At 36.2% G+C, this 15,239-nt stretch overlaps 1 protein-coding gene across 2 annotated transcripts in view; it reads left to right on the top strand.

Moving 5' to 3' along the window:
- The window catches only part of LOC117338359 (transient receptor potential cation channel subfamily M member-like 2), a 69,818-nt gene that overhangs the window by 31,921 nt on the left and 22,658 nt on the right, over positions 1 to 15,239 (top strand). For both annotated transcript variants that reach the window (XM_033899698.1, XM_033899689.1), the window contains 8 exons: positions 2,612 to 2,769; positions 3,244 to 3,460; positions 4,368 to 4,533; positions 5,033 to 5,186; positions 5,827 to 5,899; positions 13,578 to 13,684; positions 14,282 to 14,413; positions 14,915 to 14,977. In XM_033899698.1, the coding sequence (XP_033755589.1) occupies positions 2,612 to 2,769; positions 3,244 to 3,460; positions 4,368 to 4,533; positions 5,033 to 5,186; positions 5,827 to 5,899; positions 13,578 to 13,684; positions 14,282 to 14,413; positions 14,915 to 14,977 (1,070 nt within the window). The remainder of the gene's footprint in view (positions 1 to 2,611; positions 2,770 to 3,243; positions 3,461 to 4,367; positions 4,534 to 5,032; positions 5,187 to 5,826; positions 5,900 to 13,577; positions 13,685 to 14,281; positions 14,414 to 14,914; positions 14,978 to 15,239) is intronic.

The raw sequence follows: 15,239 nt of genomic DNA, 5'->3' as shown, positions 1-15,239 counted from the left end.
TGTAGATATTTCATTGTCAGTGGATATTTCATTGTAGATATTTCATTGTCAGTAGATATTTCCTAGTCAGTAGATATTTCATTGTCAGTGGATATTTCATTGTCAGTAGATATTTCATTGTCAGTAGATATTTCATTGTCAGTAGATATTTCATTCTAGGTAGATATTTCATTGTCAGTAGATATTTCATTGTCAGTAGATATTTACTTGTCAGTAGATATTTCATTGTAGATATTTCATTGTCAGTAGATATTTCATAGTCAGTAGATATTTCATTGTCAGTGGATATTTCATTGTCAGTAGATATTTCATTGTCAGTGGATATTTCATTGTCAGTAGATATTTCATTGTCAGTGGATATTTCATTGTCAGTGGGTATTTCATTGTCAGTAGATATTTCATCATCAGTAGATATTTCATTGTAGGTAGATATTTCATTGTCAGTAGATATTTCATTGTCAGTAGATATTTCCTAGTCAGTAGATATTTCATTGTCAGTAGATATTTCATTGAGTCAGTAGATATTTCATTGTCAGTAGATATTTCATTGTCAGTAGATATTTACTTGTCAGTAGATATTTCATTGTCAGTGGATATTTCATTGTAGATATTTCATTGTCAGTAGATATTTCATAGTCAGTAGATATTTCATTGTCAGTGGATATTTCATTGTCAGTAGATATTTCATTGTCAGTAGATATTTCATTGTCAGTAGATATATCATTGTTTTCTTTATTATCAGATTCACTTCAGAGCACTTGAAAATAAGATCTAGTGTAAAGAATCAAAGTTTAAAAAATGCTGAATTTCATCTTTTCTAGTGTTTCCCTTTCTTTAGCCAACAGTTTTACTGAACGGTTACTATAGACAGGTTTTGCTATACTGTTATAGACAATTAAGTTTGCTATACTGTTATAGACAAGTTTTGATATACTGTTATTAGGTCATCTGACCCGAAGGGCGCCGTCCGCCGTCCGTAAACTTTTCACATTTCAATCTTCTTCTCAAGTTCCACCAGTGGGATTAAGATGAAACTTGCCAGAAATGATCCTGAGATGGTCCTGACCAAGTGTTGTTATTTTTCGGGTTGGTCCGAAATCCAAGATGGCCGCCAAAGCCGCCATTTTGAAAACACATTTTAAACTTCTTCTCTAGTTCCACCAGTGCTGTTGGGCTGAAACTTGCCAGAAATGATCCTGAAATGATCCCGACCAAGTGTTGTTATTTTTCGGGTCGGTCCGAAATCCAAGATGGCCGCCATAGCTGCCATCTTGAAAAACACATTTAAAACTTCTTCTCAAGTTTCACCAGTGCTATTGAACTGAAACTTGCCTGAAATGATCCTGATATGATCCCGACCAAGTGTTGTTATTTTTCGGGTCGGTCCGAAATCCAAGATGGCCGCCATAGCCGCCATCTTGAAAAACACATTTTAAATTTCTTCTCAAGTTCCACCAGTGCTATTGAGCTGAAACTTGCCTGAAATGATCCTGAGATGATCCCGACCAAGTGTTGTTATTTTTTAGATTGGTCTGAAATCCAAGATGGCCGCCATAGCCACCATCTTGAAAAACACATTTTAAACTTCTTCTCAAGTTCCACCAGTGCTATTGAGCTGAAACTTGCCTGAAATGATCCTGATATGATCCCGACCAAGTGTAGTTATTTTTCCGGTCGGTCCGTAATCCAAGATGGCCGCCATAGCCGCCATCTTGAAAAACACGTTTTAAACTTCTTCTCAAGTTCCACCAGTGCTATTGAGCTGAAACTTGCCTGAAATGATCCTGATATGATCTCGACCAAGTGTAGTTATTTTTCCGGTCGGTCCGTAATCCAAGATGGCCGCTGAGGCCGCCATCTTGAAAAACACATTTAAAACTTCTTCTCAAGTTCCACCAGTGCTATTGAGCTAAAACTTGCCTGAAATGATCCTGATATGATCCCAACCAAGTGTTGTTATATTTCATTATTTTTCGGGTCGGTCCGAAATCCAAGATGGCCGCCATAACCACCATCTTGAAAAACACATTTTAAACTTCTTCTCAAGTTACACCAGTGCTGTTGGGCTGAAACTTACCTGAAATGTTCCTGAGATGATCCCGACCAAGTGTTGTTATTTTTTAGATTGGTCTGAAATCCAAGATGGCCGCCATGGCAGCCATCTTGAAAAACACATTTTAAACTTCTTCTCCAGTTCCACTGGTGCCATTGAGCTGGAAATTGGTGAGGATGTTAAGGAAGGAGGACCAACAAAGTGTTGTTATTTTTTCGGTCTCGTAAAAACTTTGACATGGCAGCAATGGTGGCCATTTTGTAACATGATTGCGCAATCATGGTTTTCCTGAACACCTATTTCAAACTTCTTCTCAAATTCCACCGGTGGGATTCAGCTCTAACTTACCAGAAATTATCCTTAGATGGTCCAGACCAAGTGTTGTTATTTATTGGGTCGGTCAGAATTCCAAGATGGCCACCATGGCCAACAGTGCCACTATATACTTGCTACAGAGAATGCATACTACAATAATATAAGGGTTTTAATTTAGAGTCAGATGACCGTTAAGGCCCCTGGGCCTCTTGTTGTATAAATGTTATTTGTATTCGTATGTAGGTGCCTGGATCATTACCGGAGGTACACATACAGGTGTGATGGAGATAGTCGGAGAGGGCATCCGAGAGTACATCCTCACCTATGGCAAACAAAAGGACATTGTCTGTCTCGGAGTTCCACTGTGGGGCATTATCGCCAATAGGGATGCTCTGGACGAGGTCAGTTGGTCAGATATTTATGAGAGGTCAGTTGTCGCAGTGGTAATGCAGTGTCCTTTCAGGTAGAGTGACCAGGATTAAATTCACTGATCCCGACCACCTGGGTTTTCTCCAGGTAATTTGGTCGCCTACCGTTGTAAGATCCCTTATGCGCTTCTATCAGGAAGATAGTATATAAGATAGTATAACTTGCTTCATAATTGTATTGTATACAATTTTGTTGTGTGTTTAATTTTGCATTTCAATTTTCATGACCACGAATATAGTGAAATCAAATCTGCTGTGAATATTACCAACTAAATATTACTTTCAAGAGAAGGCTTAGGTAGACTGTCTGATGAGTCAGTATAATATATTAGAATTGAATATTAAGTTCAATATGTACAAATTAAAAGTGATTCGAGTTTATAGATCTTAAAGGAAGCTACCAGATGATTTTAACAAAAATGTGAAAATTTCTTCTCTGTTGAACAGGACGAGAATGGAAATTTCCCTGCCATATACTCGAAACAAGGTCTGGAAGCTGAGAAAGGCAAGAGGACTGTGCCACTGGACCACAACCATACTCACTTCGTCATTGTAGATGACGGTTCACGCGAGAAATTTGGGGGCGAGATTGAATTCAGGGCCAATCTGGAAAAGACCATCTCTCACATGTTGTGTAGTTCTGAGAGCATGACCTCTAATCTGCGTAAGTTTTGTTTTAAAAAATACTCAGATGGACTATCATTAGCTTACCGGAGCTAATGCTGCACCCCCGGCGTCGGCATCGGTGTCCCGCCCCACTTTAAAGTTTTTGGGGTAAGCTTTTGGAAAGCTTGTTTGTCAAAAAGTATACACCTCACTCATTTCTTATTTTGTTAAAACATTCACTAGAAGTTTAGGAGTGATATTATAGCAAAATCATGCTGAATAAAATTGTGATTGTAAGTCGTAAGTTATTTTTTTAAAGTTACAAAAGACACGAGCCTTAGCGAGTGTCTTTTGTAACTAGCTTACTCGTGTGAGATAAATTCCATATCCAACAACCACTCGTTGTGTAACCTCTATATTGTACGTCTGTAGTGTAAATGTGGAAAATTACGCAACTTAGGGAGAAATTTACGCTAAATACATGATGACTATTCAGCCGAAAAAATTTCCACCATGCATATTATTTTGTGATTGATGTGGAATTTATAGACAAAGTGCAAAAGTAAAAAATCGCGGAAATAATCACCATGCATATAGTTAACTTACAAAATGTGAAATTAAACCCGTGCGGAAATAACCACATTTCCAGTGTTTAGTTGTTATTGTGACGTATGAGAGATGAGTGCAACTACTGGTTGAAAGCGACACTTTGACCCAGTTTGACCTTTACCATGCATGTGAAAATCCTTACCTTGACCCTACCCAGGTGAGCTAATCACTCCCCCACAATCCTTTGATAGAAGTGAACGTCCTGTTCGAGCCTGTGTGCTTTACCCCTGCATAGTGAGGTAACCATGGTTTTATATTAAATACTTTGTCATTTTGAGCGTAATTTCATGCATAATTGGAACAACCAACATTCGTACACTCGCGTGACATGCACTGAACCTGTTTCAATGTTACAGAGGTGAACACTCCAGTCATCTCACTGATCATAGAGGGAGGTATCGGATCCATGAAGACGGTCTCCGAGTCCATCAAAAACGGAATTCCGGTGCTAGTTCTGGAGGGATCTGGGAGGGCAGCAGATTTCATCGCCGCCGGTTACCACATAACCAAGGATATCATGAAGTAGGTCATTTACAAACTAGGTGTTTAGGAATTATTATCTCTAAAATCTATTTAAATTCAGTTATGCATGACAAATTTGAATGTACCAAAGCATTTACAGTAAAGTCAATGTCATTAGTGAAATTCAAAACTGAACATTTATTATTATGAGTATTTCAGTACTAAAGATATCTTTGTACATCCTTACTTTTTTTTTTACAAATATGCTAGATATTGTTTCATTGCCCAGAAGATTCATACATATATAGACTACTGCCCCAGGTTTGGGGACTCTGGATTCAAAATCTGTACAGCATCAGTACAAATACATGTCCTCTTTCAAGAAGGCTCTGATTCACCACCAAATTATTATTCATTCATTTTGTTATTTATTTTATTCATTTATTAGAATCGTCATGATTTTGTCATTCATTTTTACTTCATTTCGGTGTTTATTAATTCCGGAAAACCCATATGCATCCTTGTACATCCTAACATAAGTTGTGTTTCCATTCAACAGTGAAGACAGGAGTCATTTCCCTCAGCACTACCACCAGACCATGGAGGAAATGGCCACCAACAATTTTGAATGGAAACCTGGCGAGACTAACAAGCCGGCCAAAATAGCACAATGTCTGAAACAGCTAGAGGAGTCCCTCAGATCTCGTAGAATGGTAGGATTGCTCGATGCTAAGTCACATGACACCATGGGTCACAGTCACATGACGTACACAAGGTCACATGATACTGAGTCTGATAACACTAGGTCACATGATACTAGATCATCTGACATTATGTCACATGATCATGACACTAACTTCATATGGTTTCACTTTTAAGAAGGCTTTTCAGAATTACATGGACAACAGCAAATTAATAAGATAAAATGAATTTTAAATTCAGCTTTTTCAAGCAGCCAATTTTTATTGAATTTGATTAGGCCTCAGATTTAATTTGATTATGCATAAATATTGTTGAACTTATCCTCAATATAAAGAAGGTATTTGTTAGAATTTATACACAATGATTTAAAATACATTTACTTACAAATACGAATGAATACAAATTTAAGATATTGAGCAGAACTACTTATAGATTATTTATATATATTGCATATAAATATAGTTTATGAATGTAGAGAATGAATATTTAAAACCGTTGTGGAATAAAAGGACATCGAATCATTGAATAGGCTATATTTGACACTTTCACAAAGAGTACACAGATTTAAGAGTAACGATAACAGTATCAAATAGAATTCACACACAAATAATATCAAGTTTTTCTAACACTGTGTTTCACTATATTTTTCAGATAACTGTCTTCAACTTGGGCGATGCTGAGAACAAAGACCTCGATAAAGCCATTTTGAATGCCCTGTTGAAAGGTGAGTTTCAATATCTTGTTTGTGTTGATTCAAAATAAACATGCTTTGCGCCAAAAAATGATAGCAATATTTTGCTTGTAAAACATATTGTCGGTGAGATGGAGATTATTAATTAAGTCCTTTCTTTTTACTTAGTTTTATTTAGACATGGAATTTCTGAAGTTAAGGAAATTAAATTGTTGGCTGACTTTGTGCCAATCAGCAATCAAAGGGAGATAATTTTCTAAAATGTTAAAAAGTTTAATATGTTGTTCCAGTTGGTCTTGACAGTGTTTGCTACATTATTTTGAAATTCTTTTTCTTTTTTACGAGCTCTGCAGTAGAAAAACATTATTGCTTATAATTTGTATCTACTTTGTAGTTACCTATTAATAAACCCATACCTTGTGATAAGCCCACCTGTCGGAGTCTAGCAGAGCTCAAAGTGGCGCCTATTTTAGTGGCCATGGCGCCTTAAATTCACCATTTGTGACCAGTTATTGACCTATAAGGCGCCTGCATGGCCACTTGTGTAAATTTGCGATTTGGTTAATCTTTCAAAGGTTGCTGTCAATTCTAAAATGACATTCACAATTGAAAAAGTTACAGGGAGATGTTACACTGAACTAAAGAATTAAAAGATTTTTCTTTAAAAATGTAAGACAACTTGGCCGGGCGACTAACTTTTCCAATTGGCGCCTAGATTTTATGACTTGGTAGCCAAATAGGCCACCTGTTAAAAATATCCACTTTGAGCCCTGTCTAGTCCTATAATATAAGCCTTTGAAGGTTCATATCATGATTTTTTTTATGTTTATTATTGGATATTTATTGTTATTTGTCGAACCTCAAAGTTCAAAAAGTCTTTTGCTGTTCAGTACAATTACCAACAAACGGAATTTCATTGTCTGTAAATCCAGTAAGTTTCGTGGATGATTGCACATGGGTTTTTCGAGCACCAGAATTAATTAAAAATGCACGACAAAATCATGATTATTCAAATGATAATTAATTAATTACTGAATGAAGGAATGTTTAATGGTTAATGAGAGCCCTCTTGCAAGAGGACCGATATACATATGGATGCTGAATCCAGGGTTCCAGCCTTGGCAGTAATCTGTACATGTATGAAAGTTCTGAGAAATGAAATCATTTGAGCGTGGGAAAAAAAAAAAATCCAGTAAGTTACTTTCTTATTTCTGAACCTTTACAATATGTACATGGTAATCGTAATTTATCAAGGGAGACAACAATTCCCCCTTTGTGCCACATATGATATGGTAATTAAGGTTGAAAACTAAGTGATTTGTATTACATGACCGTCCACAAATATAAATGATCTGCCATTTTTCAGCAACTGTGGATAATGAAGATGGTAATAAAAATGTTGTTTGGATTTTTTTTTTTTTTCACTTGCTAACTTTTTTTTATGACAACAAACAAACAAACAAGCATATTTTTAACGAATCTACGCTTATTTAAACATGCTGGGAATTATTACCCCCAATTTTTTTGTCCAGAAATTTGCCAGGCATCAGAAAGTGCTAATGAAATAAAAAAAAAAAAAATCGGCATTTTTCCCCCATTTTGTCATATTAAAAGTAAATTCAGAAAAAATAAACTATCATAAATTATCCTTTTTGGCTAATTTGTCAATTATAATGCTGATACATATACTGGTATGCAGGGGTCGTTAAGGTAGATTTTCGGACTTTCAACCCGTGATCTGATCAATTCCCAACATGTCTGCGGTATATACATCTTGGTTTTGTTTTGCAGTGTTCAACTTAAATGAAATGTCGAAATTGACGAGCTTTCATCGTTTTGTCTGCTGTGTCAGTCAATGAAAAATGTTTAAACTTTAAAGCTGAATTCATGACAGAAATAAGTCACTGATGTATATTGTTATTTAAAGATTTTCGAGAGAAAAAAAATGCAAAATTTTTGCAATTTATGTTTATATATAAATAACACTGCAGTATAAAATTACCATGTATTCGGTTAATTAATCTACAGTACGCTTAATCAATCAATTAATTAACTTGTGTTATTTGTTTTTAATTTGTAGCATATGTTTAATTTTGAAATGAGAAAACTCTTGTGTTATTTATTTTTAATTTGTATTATATATGTTGAATTTCAAAATGAGAAAACTTGTTATATGTTAACAAACCTATTATATTTATGCCAAACAACCAAACTCCAAATTTATTTTATAGGAAACAAAAAGGAAATGTTTCTAATTTGGACATTTCTTTAATTCCTATTAAATAAAAAAAAAAATCATGTTTGCTTAATTATCTTAAAAATATTTATGAAAAGTATCATCGGTTGAGTCATGATTTTTTTTTTTCAAGGTTTGAGATCTTCACGTAAATCTAATTTTATGCTCATACCGATTTTGAGTTAGAATAATGGTTGTTTTTTTTTTTCAAGGTTTGAGATCTTCACGTAAATCTAATTTTATGCTCATACCGATTTTGAGTTAGAATTATGGTTGTGGTATTATGTCGAAATTCTTTGTTGTTTTCGAGAAAAAAAATTGTCGGCGATTTTTGGTGTAGGGTAACGAAAAGGTTACATGAGACAAAGTCTCAATTGTCTTATTCAAAATGTCTTTTGTCTGTCGCCATGCGTTGTCTGTAGTTAACAATTTACATTTCCATATTCTTACCCAAAACCCCTGGACCAATTTCATTGAATTTTCACAGAATCTTTTCATGGCCAAATATTGACGAAATTTGTGAGCTATATGGGAAGTGGCACAATTAGATCTATATGAAATCTCAAAAATCTTCTTCTGAAGACCCAGATCAGGAAGAATCAAATACATTTACTCTTTCATAGATGGAAAATTCTGAATTTGCTTTACCAAAATTAGAATTTCATGACCCTGGGGGTCTGGCGTTTTCCCCTGGGGAGGGGGTGAATTTTTCTATAGTTTTTAGAAGGAAATCATATTTCCGAGTCTGTTTTGTCTAATTGCCATAAAAGATCATCCTGGTTAGAATTGTCAGGATGGAATGACAGTTTGATAAACCTAAAATGGCTCTGACTGACCTACAGGGACTGATGAGAAGGGCCAAGAAGCATGAAATTAAAAAATGAATTCTCACTATTCAGATATGATAGAATCAAATACTCTTTAAAGATGGAAGGGTCCTAAGGTGCTTTACTAAAATTGTGAATTTTGTGACCCTGGGGTTGCACATTTGCCCCTGGGGAGGAGGAGGGGGGGGGGGGGGGGGGGGGTGGTAACTTTACTATAGTTTATATAGGAAAATCACATTTTTGACTATCATTTGTTTGATTTCTATTGGAATTCATTCTAACTTGTTTAATATTATCAGCATGGGATGACAGTTTGATGGTATGCACCTGTTGGCCCTGACTGACCCCCAAGGGTGATGGGTGGGTTCAAAAATGGTCAATTTTGGTGAAATATTTGGGAACTCAGGTTGCCATTAAGACCCACTTGTTGAATGAACCAATAATCTTGAAAATAGAATAACAATGTTTGGTTTGGTATTTTATTTTAAAAAATAAATCAATAATCCAAAAAATTGTGTGCTTGGTGAAAAAATAGCTTATTCTTACTTTCAATGGATGATTTTGAAAACTTCATTCTCTTAAAAAAAAGATAGAAATGCACATTTTGGTAATTTTTGAGGTTACCTACTTTCTGGAACTGTTATTAATATGATCTTACCCATAATGCATTGTTGTTTTCAAAATCATCCATAAATAACTGTACATACTTGTAACAACATATAGATACATTATGTATATACAGCTTATCAATTATATTTGATATTTTTGTAATTATTTTTGGAATATTCATTCATTTATTTGATTATTCATTTATTTATTTGAATATTCATTCATTTATTTGAATACTCATCTATTAATTTATTAGCTCACCTGGACCGAAGGTCCGGTGAGCTTATGCCATGGTGCAGCGTCCGTCGTCCGTCGTCCGTCCGTCAACATTTGCTTCAAATCGCTACTAGTCAAAAAGTTCTTATTGGATTTTGACCAAATTTGGTCAGAAACATCCTTGGCAGAAGGGGATCAAATTTTGCATAAATGGTGACTCTGACCCCCAAGGGGCCTGAGGGGCGGGGCCCAATAGGGGAAATTGAGGCAATTCCTTTAAATCGCTACTAGTCATAAAGTTATGAATGGATTTGAACCCAATTTGGTCAGAAACATCCTTTGGAGAAGGGGAACAGATTTTGCATAAATGGTGACTCTGACCCCCAAGGGGCCAAAGGGGCGGGGCCTAATGGGGAAATAGAGGTTATTCCTTCAAATCGCTACTAGTCATAAAGTTATGAATGGATTTGAACCCAATTTGGTCAGAAACATCCTTTGGGGAAGGGGAACAGATTTTGCATAAATAGTGACTCTGACCCCCAAGGGGCCAAAGGGGCGGGGCCCCATATGGGAAATAGAGGTAATTCCTTCAAATCGCTACTAGTCATAAAGTTATGAATGGATTTGAACCCAATTTGGTCAGAAACATCCTCTGGGGAAGGGGAACAGATTTTGCATAAATGGTTACTCTGACCCCCAAGGGGCCAAAGGGGCGGGCCCATTAGGGGAAATAGAGGTAATTCCTTCAAATCGCTACTAGTCATAAAGTTATGAATGGATTTAACAATTTGAACCCAATTTGGTCAGAAACATCCTTCAGGAAAGGGGAACAGATTTTGCATAAATGGTTACTCTGACCCCCAAGGGGCCAAAGGGGCGGGGCCTAATGGGGAAATAGAGGTAATTCCTTTAAATCGCTACTAGTCATAAAGTTATGAATGGATTTGATCCCAATTTGGTAAGAAACATTCTTGGGGGAAGGGGAACAGATTTTGCATAAATGGTGACTCTGACCCCCAAGGGGCCTGAGGGGCGGGGCCCAATAGGGGAAATTGAGGCAATTCCTTTAAATCGCTACAAGTCATAAAGTTATGAATGGATTTGAACCCCAATTTGGTAAGAAACATTCTTTGGGGAAGGGGAACAGATTTTGCATAAATGGTGACTCTGACCCCCAAGGGGCCAAAGGGGCGGGGCCTAATGGGGAAATAGAGGTAATTCCTTCAAATCGCTACTAGTCATAAAGTTATGAATGGATTTGAACCCAATTTAATAAGAAACATCCTTTGGGGAAGGGGAACAGATTTTGCATAAATGGTGACTCTGACCCCCGAGGGGCCAAAGGGGCAGGGCCCCATATGGGAAATAGAGGTAATTCCTTTAAATCGCTACTAGTCATAAATTTATCAATGGATTTGAACCCAATTTAGTAAGAAACGTTCTTTGGGGAAGGGGAACAGATTTTGCATAAATGGTGACTCTGACCCCCAAGGGGCCAAAGGGGCGGGGCCTAATGGGGAAATAGAGGTAATTCCTTAAAATCACTACTTGTCATAAAGTTATGAATGGATTTGAACCCAATTTGGTAAGAAACATTCTTGGGGGAAGGGGAACAGATTTTGCATAAATGGTGACTCTGACCCCCGAGGGGCAAAAGGGGCGGGGCCCCATATGGGAAATAGATGTAATTCCTTTAAATCACTACTAGTCATAAAGTTATAAATGCATGTTGTAAACTCAGAGAGTCTGGACTTCATTATTTCTTTAAAGCAGTTGGGATCCCCACGCTATAACCATAAATAGCATTGTTTGAGGTTAACAAACAAAAGGAATTGAACATGAACATTATTTTGACATTTGGTCAAATCCAACCAGGTGAGCGATACAGGCCCCATGGGCCTCTTGTTTAAATATTCATATGTTTGATATTTTTTAATCTTATCATTATATCTTCTCTGTTATAATTACAGATTAAGACTATTTTCTGTGTGAAAAATTATTAAGATATGAAATTTAGAAATCAAAACATGTCCAATATATGCATACAATAGTCAGAGAACTTCCTCATAAAAGGAATTATTACACCAGACTATCAGGATTAAACATTTACACACACATACACACACACACACATACACGAACACAAATATACACACCTTTTTTTTGCATGAGGCTCACAAGCCCTATAGTACTACGTAATTCCATTATTATCATTATTACATCACATTTTAATCACGCGCATGCAAGACGCATCACACAATTTATAATTCTTGTTGCTAAATATAGTATACAATCACATTCATGAGAGATGTGTGATGATGTTTCTATTCCTCCAACAGGTCTTGATATGCTTAATATCTGGTAACCCCCATCACTTCGTAAAAAAATCTGTTTGTCTTTATGACTATATTTGAATGTCATCTGTCTAGGTTTAAAAGTCAAAGGGTCAAAGGTCACACTTGTCCACTTTTGAAGAAAAAAGTTAAATAAACCAAATTGTTATATAGGTTTTATTTATACCCCTCCTCCCCCAAATTATTAAAGATAAAATAGTATAATAATAATGATAACGATAGGCTTTATTTAATCTTGATAACATATTGAGTCGCGCCATCTTACATATGGTCAAGTCATATAAAATGTACATTATATACTGTAAACGTGGTTATTTTCGCGGGGGTTTAATTTCGCAATATCGATACATAAACTATACACGCGGGGGTAATTTTCGCGATTGACCCACCTTCATTTGTAGTTCAAGTTTACTAAAATTAATATCAAAATAATACATTTGGGGAAAATTTTAACGATCAAAGCTAAGGGATCCGCGTAATTAGTGTAAATTTCCCCCTCACATAAATTTCCACGTTTACAGTACAACATATTCTTTTGTGTGTCAGCCACATGTCAGTCCGTGATAAGATTGTTTAAAAGATCTCTCATGAACCTCTCAAACATATTTAGTTCAACACCTAGTTAGATTTTGGAGTCATTGGTCAGGGTTCAAGGGTGAAAGGTCACACTTGACCACTTTGGAAATACTTCTGTTAAAGCTTGACCACTTTGGAAATACAACCATGGAGAAAAATGTTATATGTAATTTATATATAAAACCACATGTATGATTTCTGATTTCTGTATCTATTTTATCAGTATTTGTTCCAGTCATGATTTCATCAATGTTCCTTAACTTAAGGAATTTCTTTAACTTAAAATTGTCCATGGAAAAATTTATTGGAAAAAATCTTGGTAAAGGAGCATTCCTTAAACTCTATTATACTTTTTAATTGAAAGTTTTAATAAGGAGTTTTCTGAAGTTATGGAGTGGGGCTGCGGTGGCCAAGTGGTTAAGGTGTCCTGACACTTTATCACTAGCCCTCCACCTCTGGGTTGCGAGTTTGAAACCTACGTGGGGCAGTTGCCAGGTACTGACCGTATACCGGTGGTTTTTTCTCTGGGTACTCCGGCTTTCCTCCACCTCCAAAACCTGGCACATCCTTAAATGACCCTGGTTGTTAATAGGACGTTAAACAAAAACAAACCAAACTGAAGTTGTATGGAAAGTTTTAAGATAAGCAGTTTTCTGAAGTTATGGAAAGTTTTAAGATAAGCAGTTTTCTGAAGTTGAGGAAGGTAGTTAAGACTCTGGCCAGGTATGATCCAATAATTCTCACAGGAGATTACAGCGAGATCTTTCCTTCTCCTATGATATAAAATACAGGATGAATGACAACGCTAAAGTCTTCTGTGTTCATTTATGCTACAGCTATTATATCGGTGTGAGGTAGACAGTAGTTTATTATATTGTTTTTTGTATTGACAGCCAACAAGTCCAACCAGTCAGCCCAGTTGTCCCTGGCCCTGGCCTGGAATAGAAGTGATGTCGCCAAAAACACGATCTTCTCGTCCGCAAAGAAAACAATATTTGGTGTAAGTAAATCACTGTTTTCTCACAAATATTCTCTGGTTTGAAGTTCCACTTGTCATCATTGACTTACTATATTATTGTCCCTTACCATACCTAGGGGAGGGATTATCTTCCTTCCTTCCTTCCTTCCTTCCTTCCTATACTTTTGGGGCAGTTGCCTGCTACTGACCATAGGTCAGAGGTTTTTCACCGGGTTCTCCAAATCCGCCAATGCTTCTCACTGGAACCTTTCACTTGGGACATGTTGTCACCAAGGTCAGGCAATGTCATTAACCAAAAATAGGTCATTTTTCCCCCTACATTTTGACAGTAAAGATAAACCTTATCTGGACTCTATTTCCTACACTACTTGTTACTGTAACTTTATACTTGGGATATGGGTTTACATTGGTAAGAAATGTGTCATGTATCAAAAGATGGTCAGACTGACCTACATTTTGACCTTTGACCTACATATAAAAAAATCGCATTCAGTCTGGGACCGTGATTCGCTGAACTGTTTTGTTAAATGTTTACAGATTTTTTTAAAAATCCAAAGACTTAGCTAGAGAACAAAAGTGTTTGAATTGTGAAAGTTCTGATGTTTTGTTTGTTGACAGACTTCCCTCCATGATGCCATGACGACAGCTTTGATTCAGGACAAGAAAGCTTTTGTTGAGCTCTTTCTGGAGAATGGTGTAGAATTAAAGGATTTTCTTACCGTCAAAAACCTGTGGAATCTGTACGCAAATGTAAGTTATTGTAAATGTACATAACATGCAATATCTAACTAACACCAACAAATGAAAAACATAATAATAACAGTGTGATTGCTTGTAACACACAAAACTACATACCAAAGATAAAGACAGAGCACGATAGCATTGCTTTGTGATACAGTTAATTATTTATTGACTTTAAACGATAAAATGAGAAGTTCAAACTTTTTGAGGGTAGAAATCTCATAAAGCATGTATCTTTAAGTATTGTATATATACATATATTCCACGATTAATCATAGTTACACTTTTTCTGAGATGTCGTGCCTTTAAAGATTTTAACAAGGGAGTGGTCAGATTTCGTGCCTTTAAAGATTTTAACTAGACAGTGGTCAGGTGTCATGCCTTTAAAGAGTTTTACAAGAGAGTGGTCAGATGTCATGCCTTTAAAGAGTTTAACAAGAGAGTGGTCAGATGTCATGCCTTTAAAGATTTTAAAGAGAGTGGTCAGTTCATTTCCTGATTTTTTTTCAGTGTCTCAACGACAAAACTGACCGGTCAGCTCAACTCTTCAACAACCTCATCATGTACCTCAAGGTAAGCCCTATCCCTCAAAATCACAGCAGTATTAGTCGTACTGACCACAGTGACCAGTCTTTCTCACTGGCCATGTATTGTATTTCTTGCCAGCTAGGGCTTCATGGCTTGACCAACCCAGTCATAGCTTCTTGCATGCTATCAGATACTGTAAATGTATATACATGTACTTAGATAATTGATTTTAACGGTAATTTTATCTTAGCGATTTTCGTGCAGGAATCATTTCACTATATCTCTAAAATGTTCTCCATGAAAATAG

The sequence above is a fragment of the Pecten maximus genome, chromosome 1 (assembly GCF_902652985.1).
Source record: "Pecten maximus chromosome 1, xPecMax1.1, whole genome shotgun sequence".
Lineage (NCBI taxonomy): Eukaryota > Metazoa > Mollusca > Bivalvia > Pectinida > Pectinidae > Pecten > Pecten maximus.
Note: the sequence above shows the minus strand (reverse complement) of the source record. Positions and strands in the feature narration are given on the sequence as shown.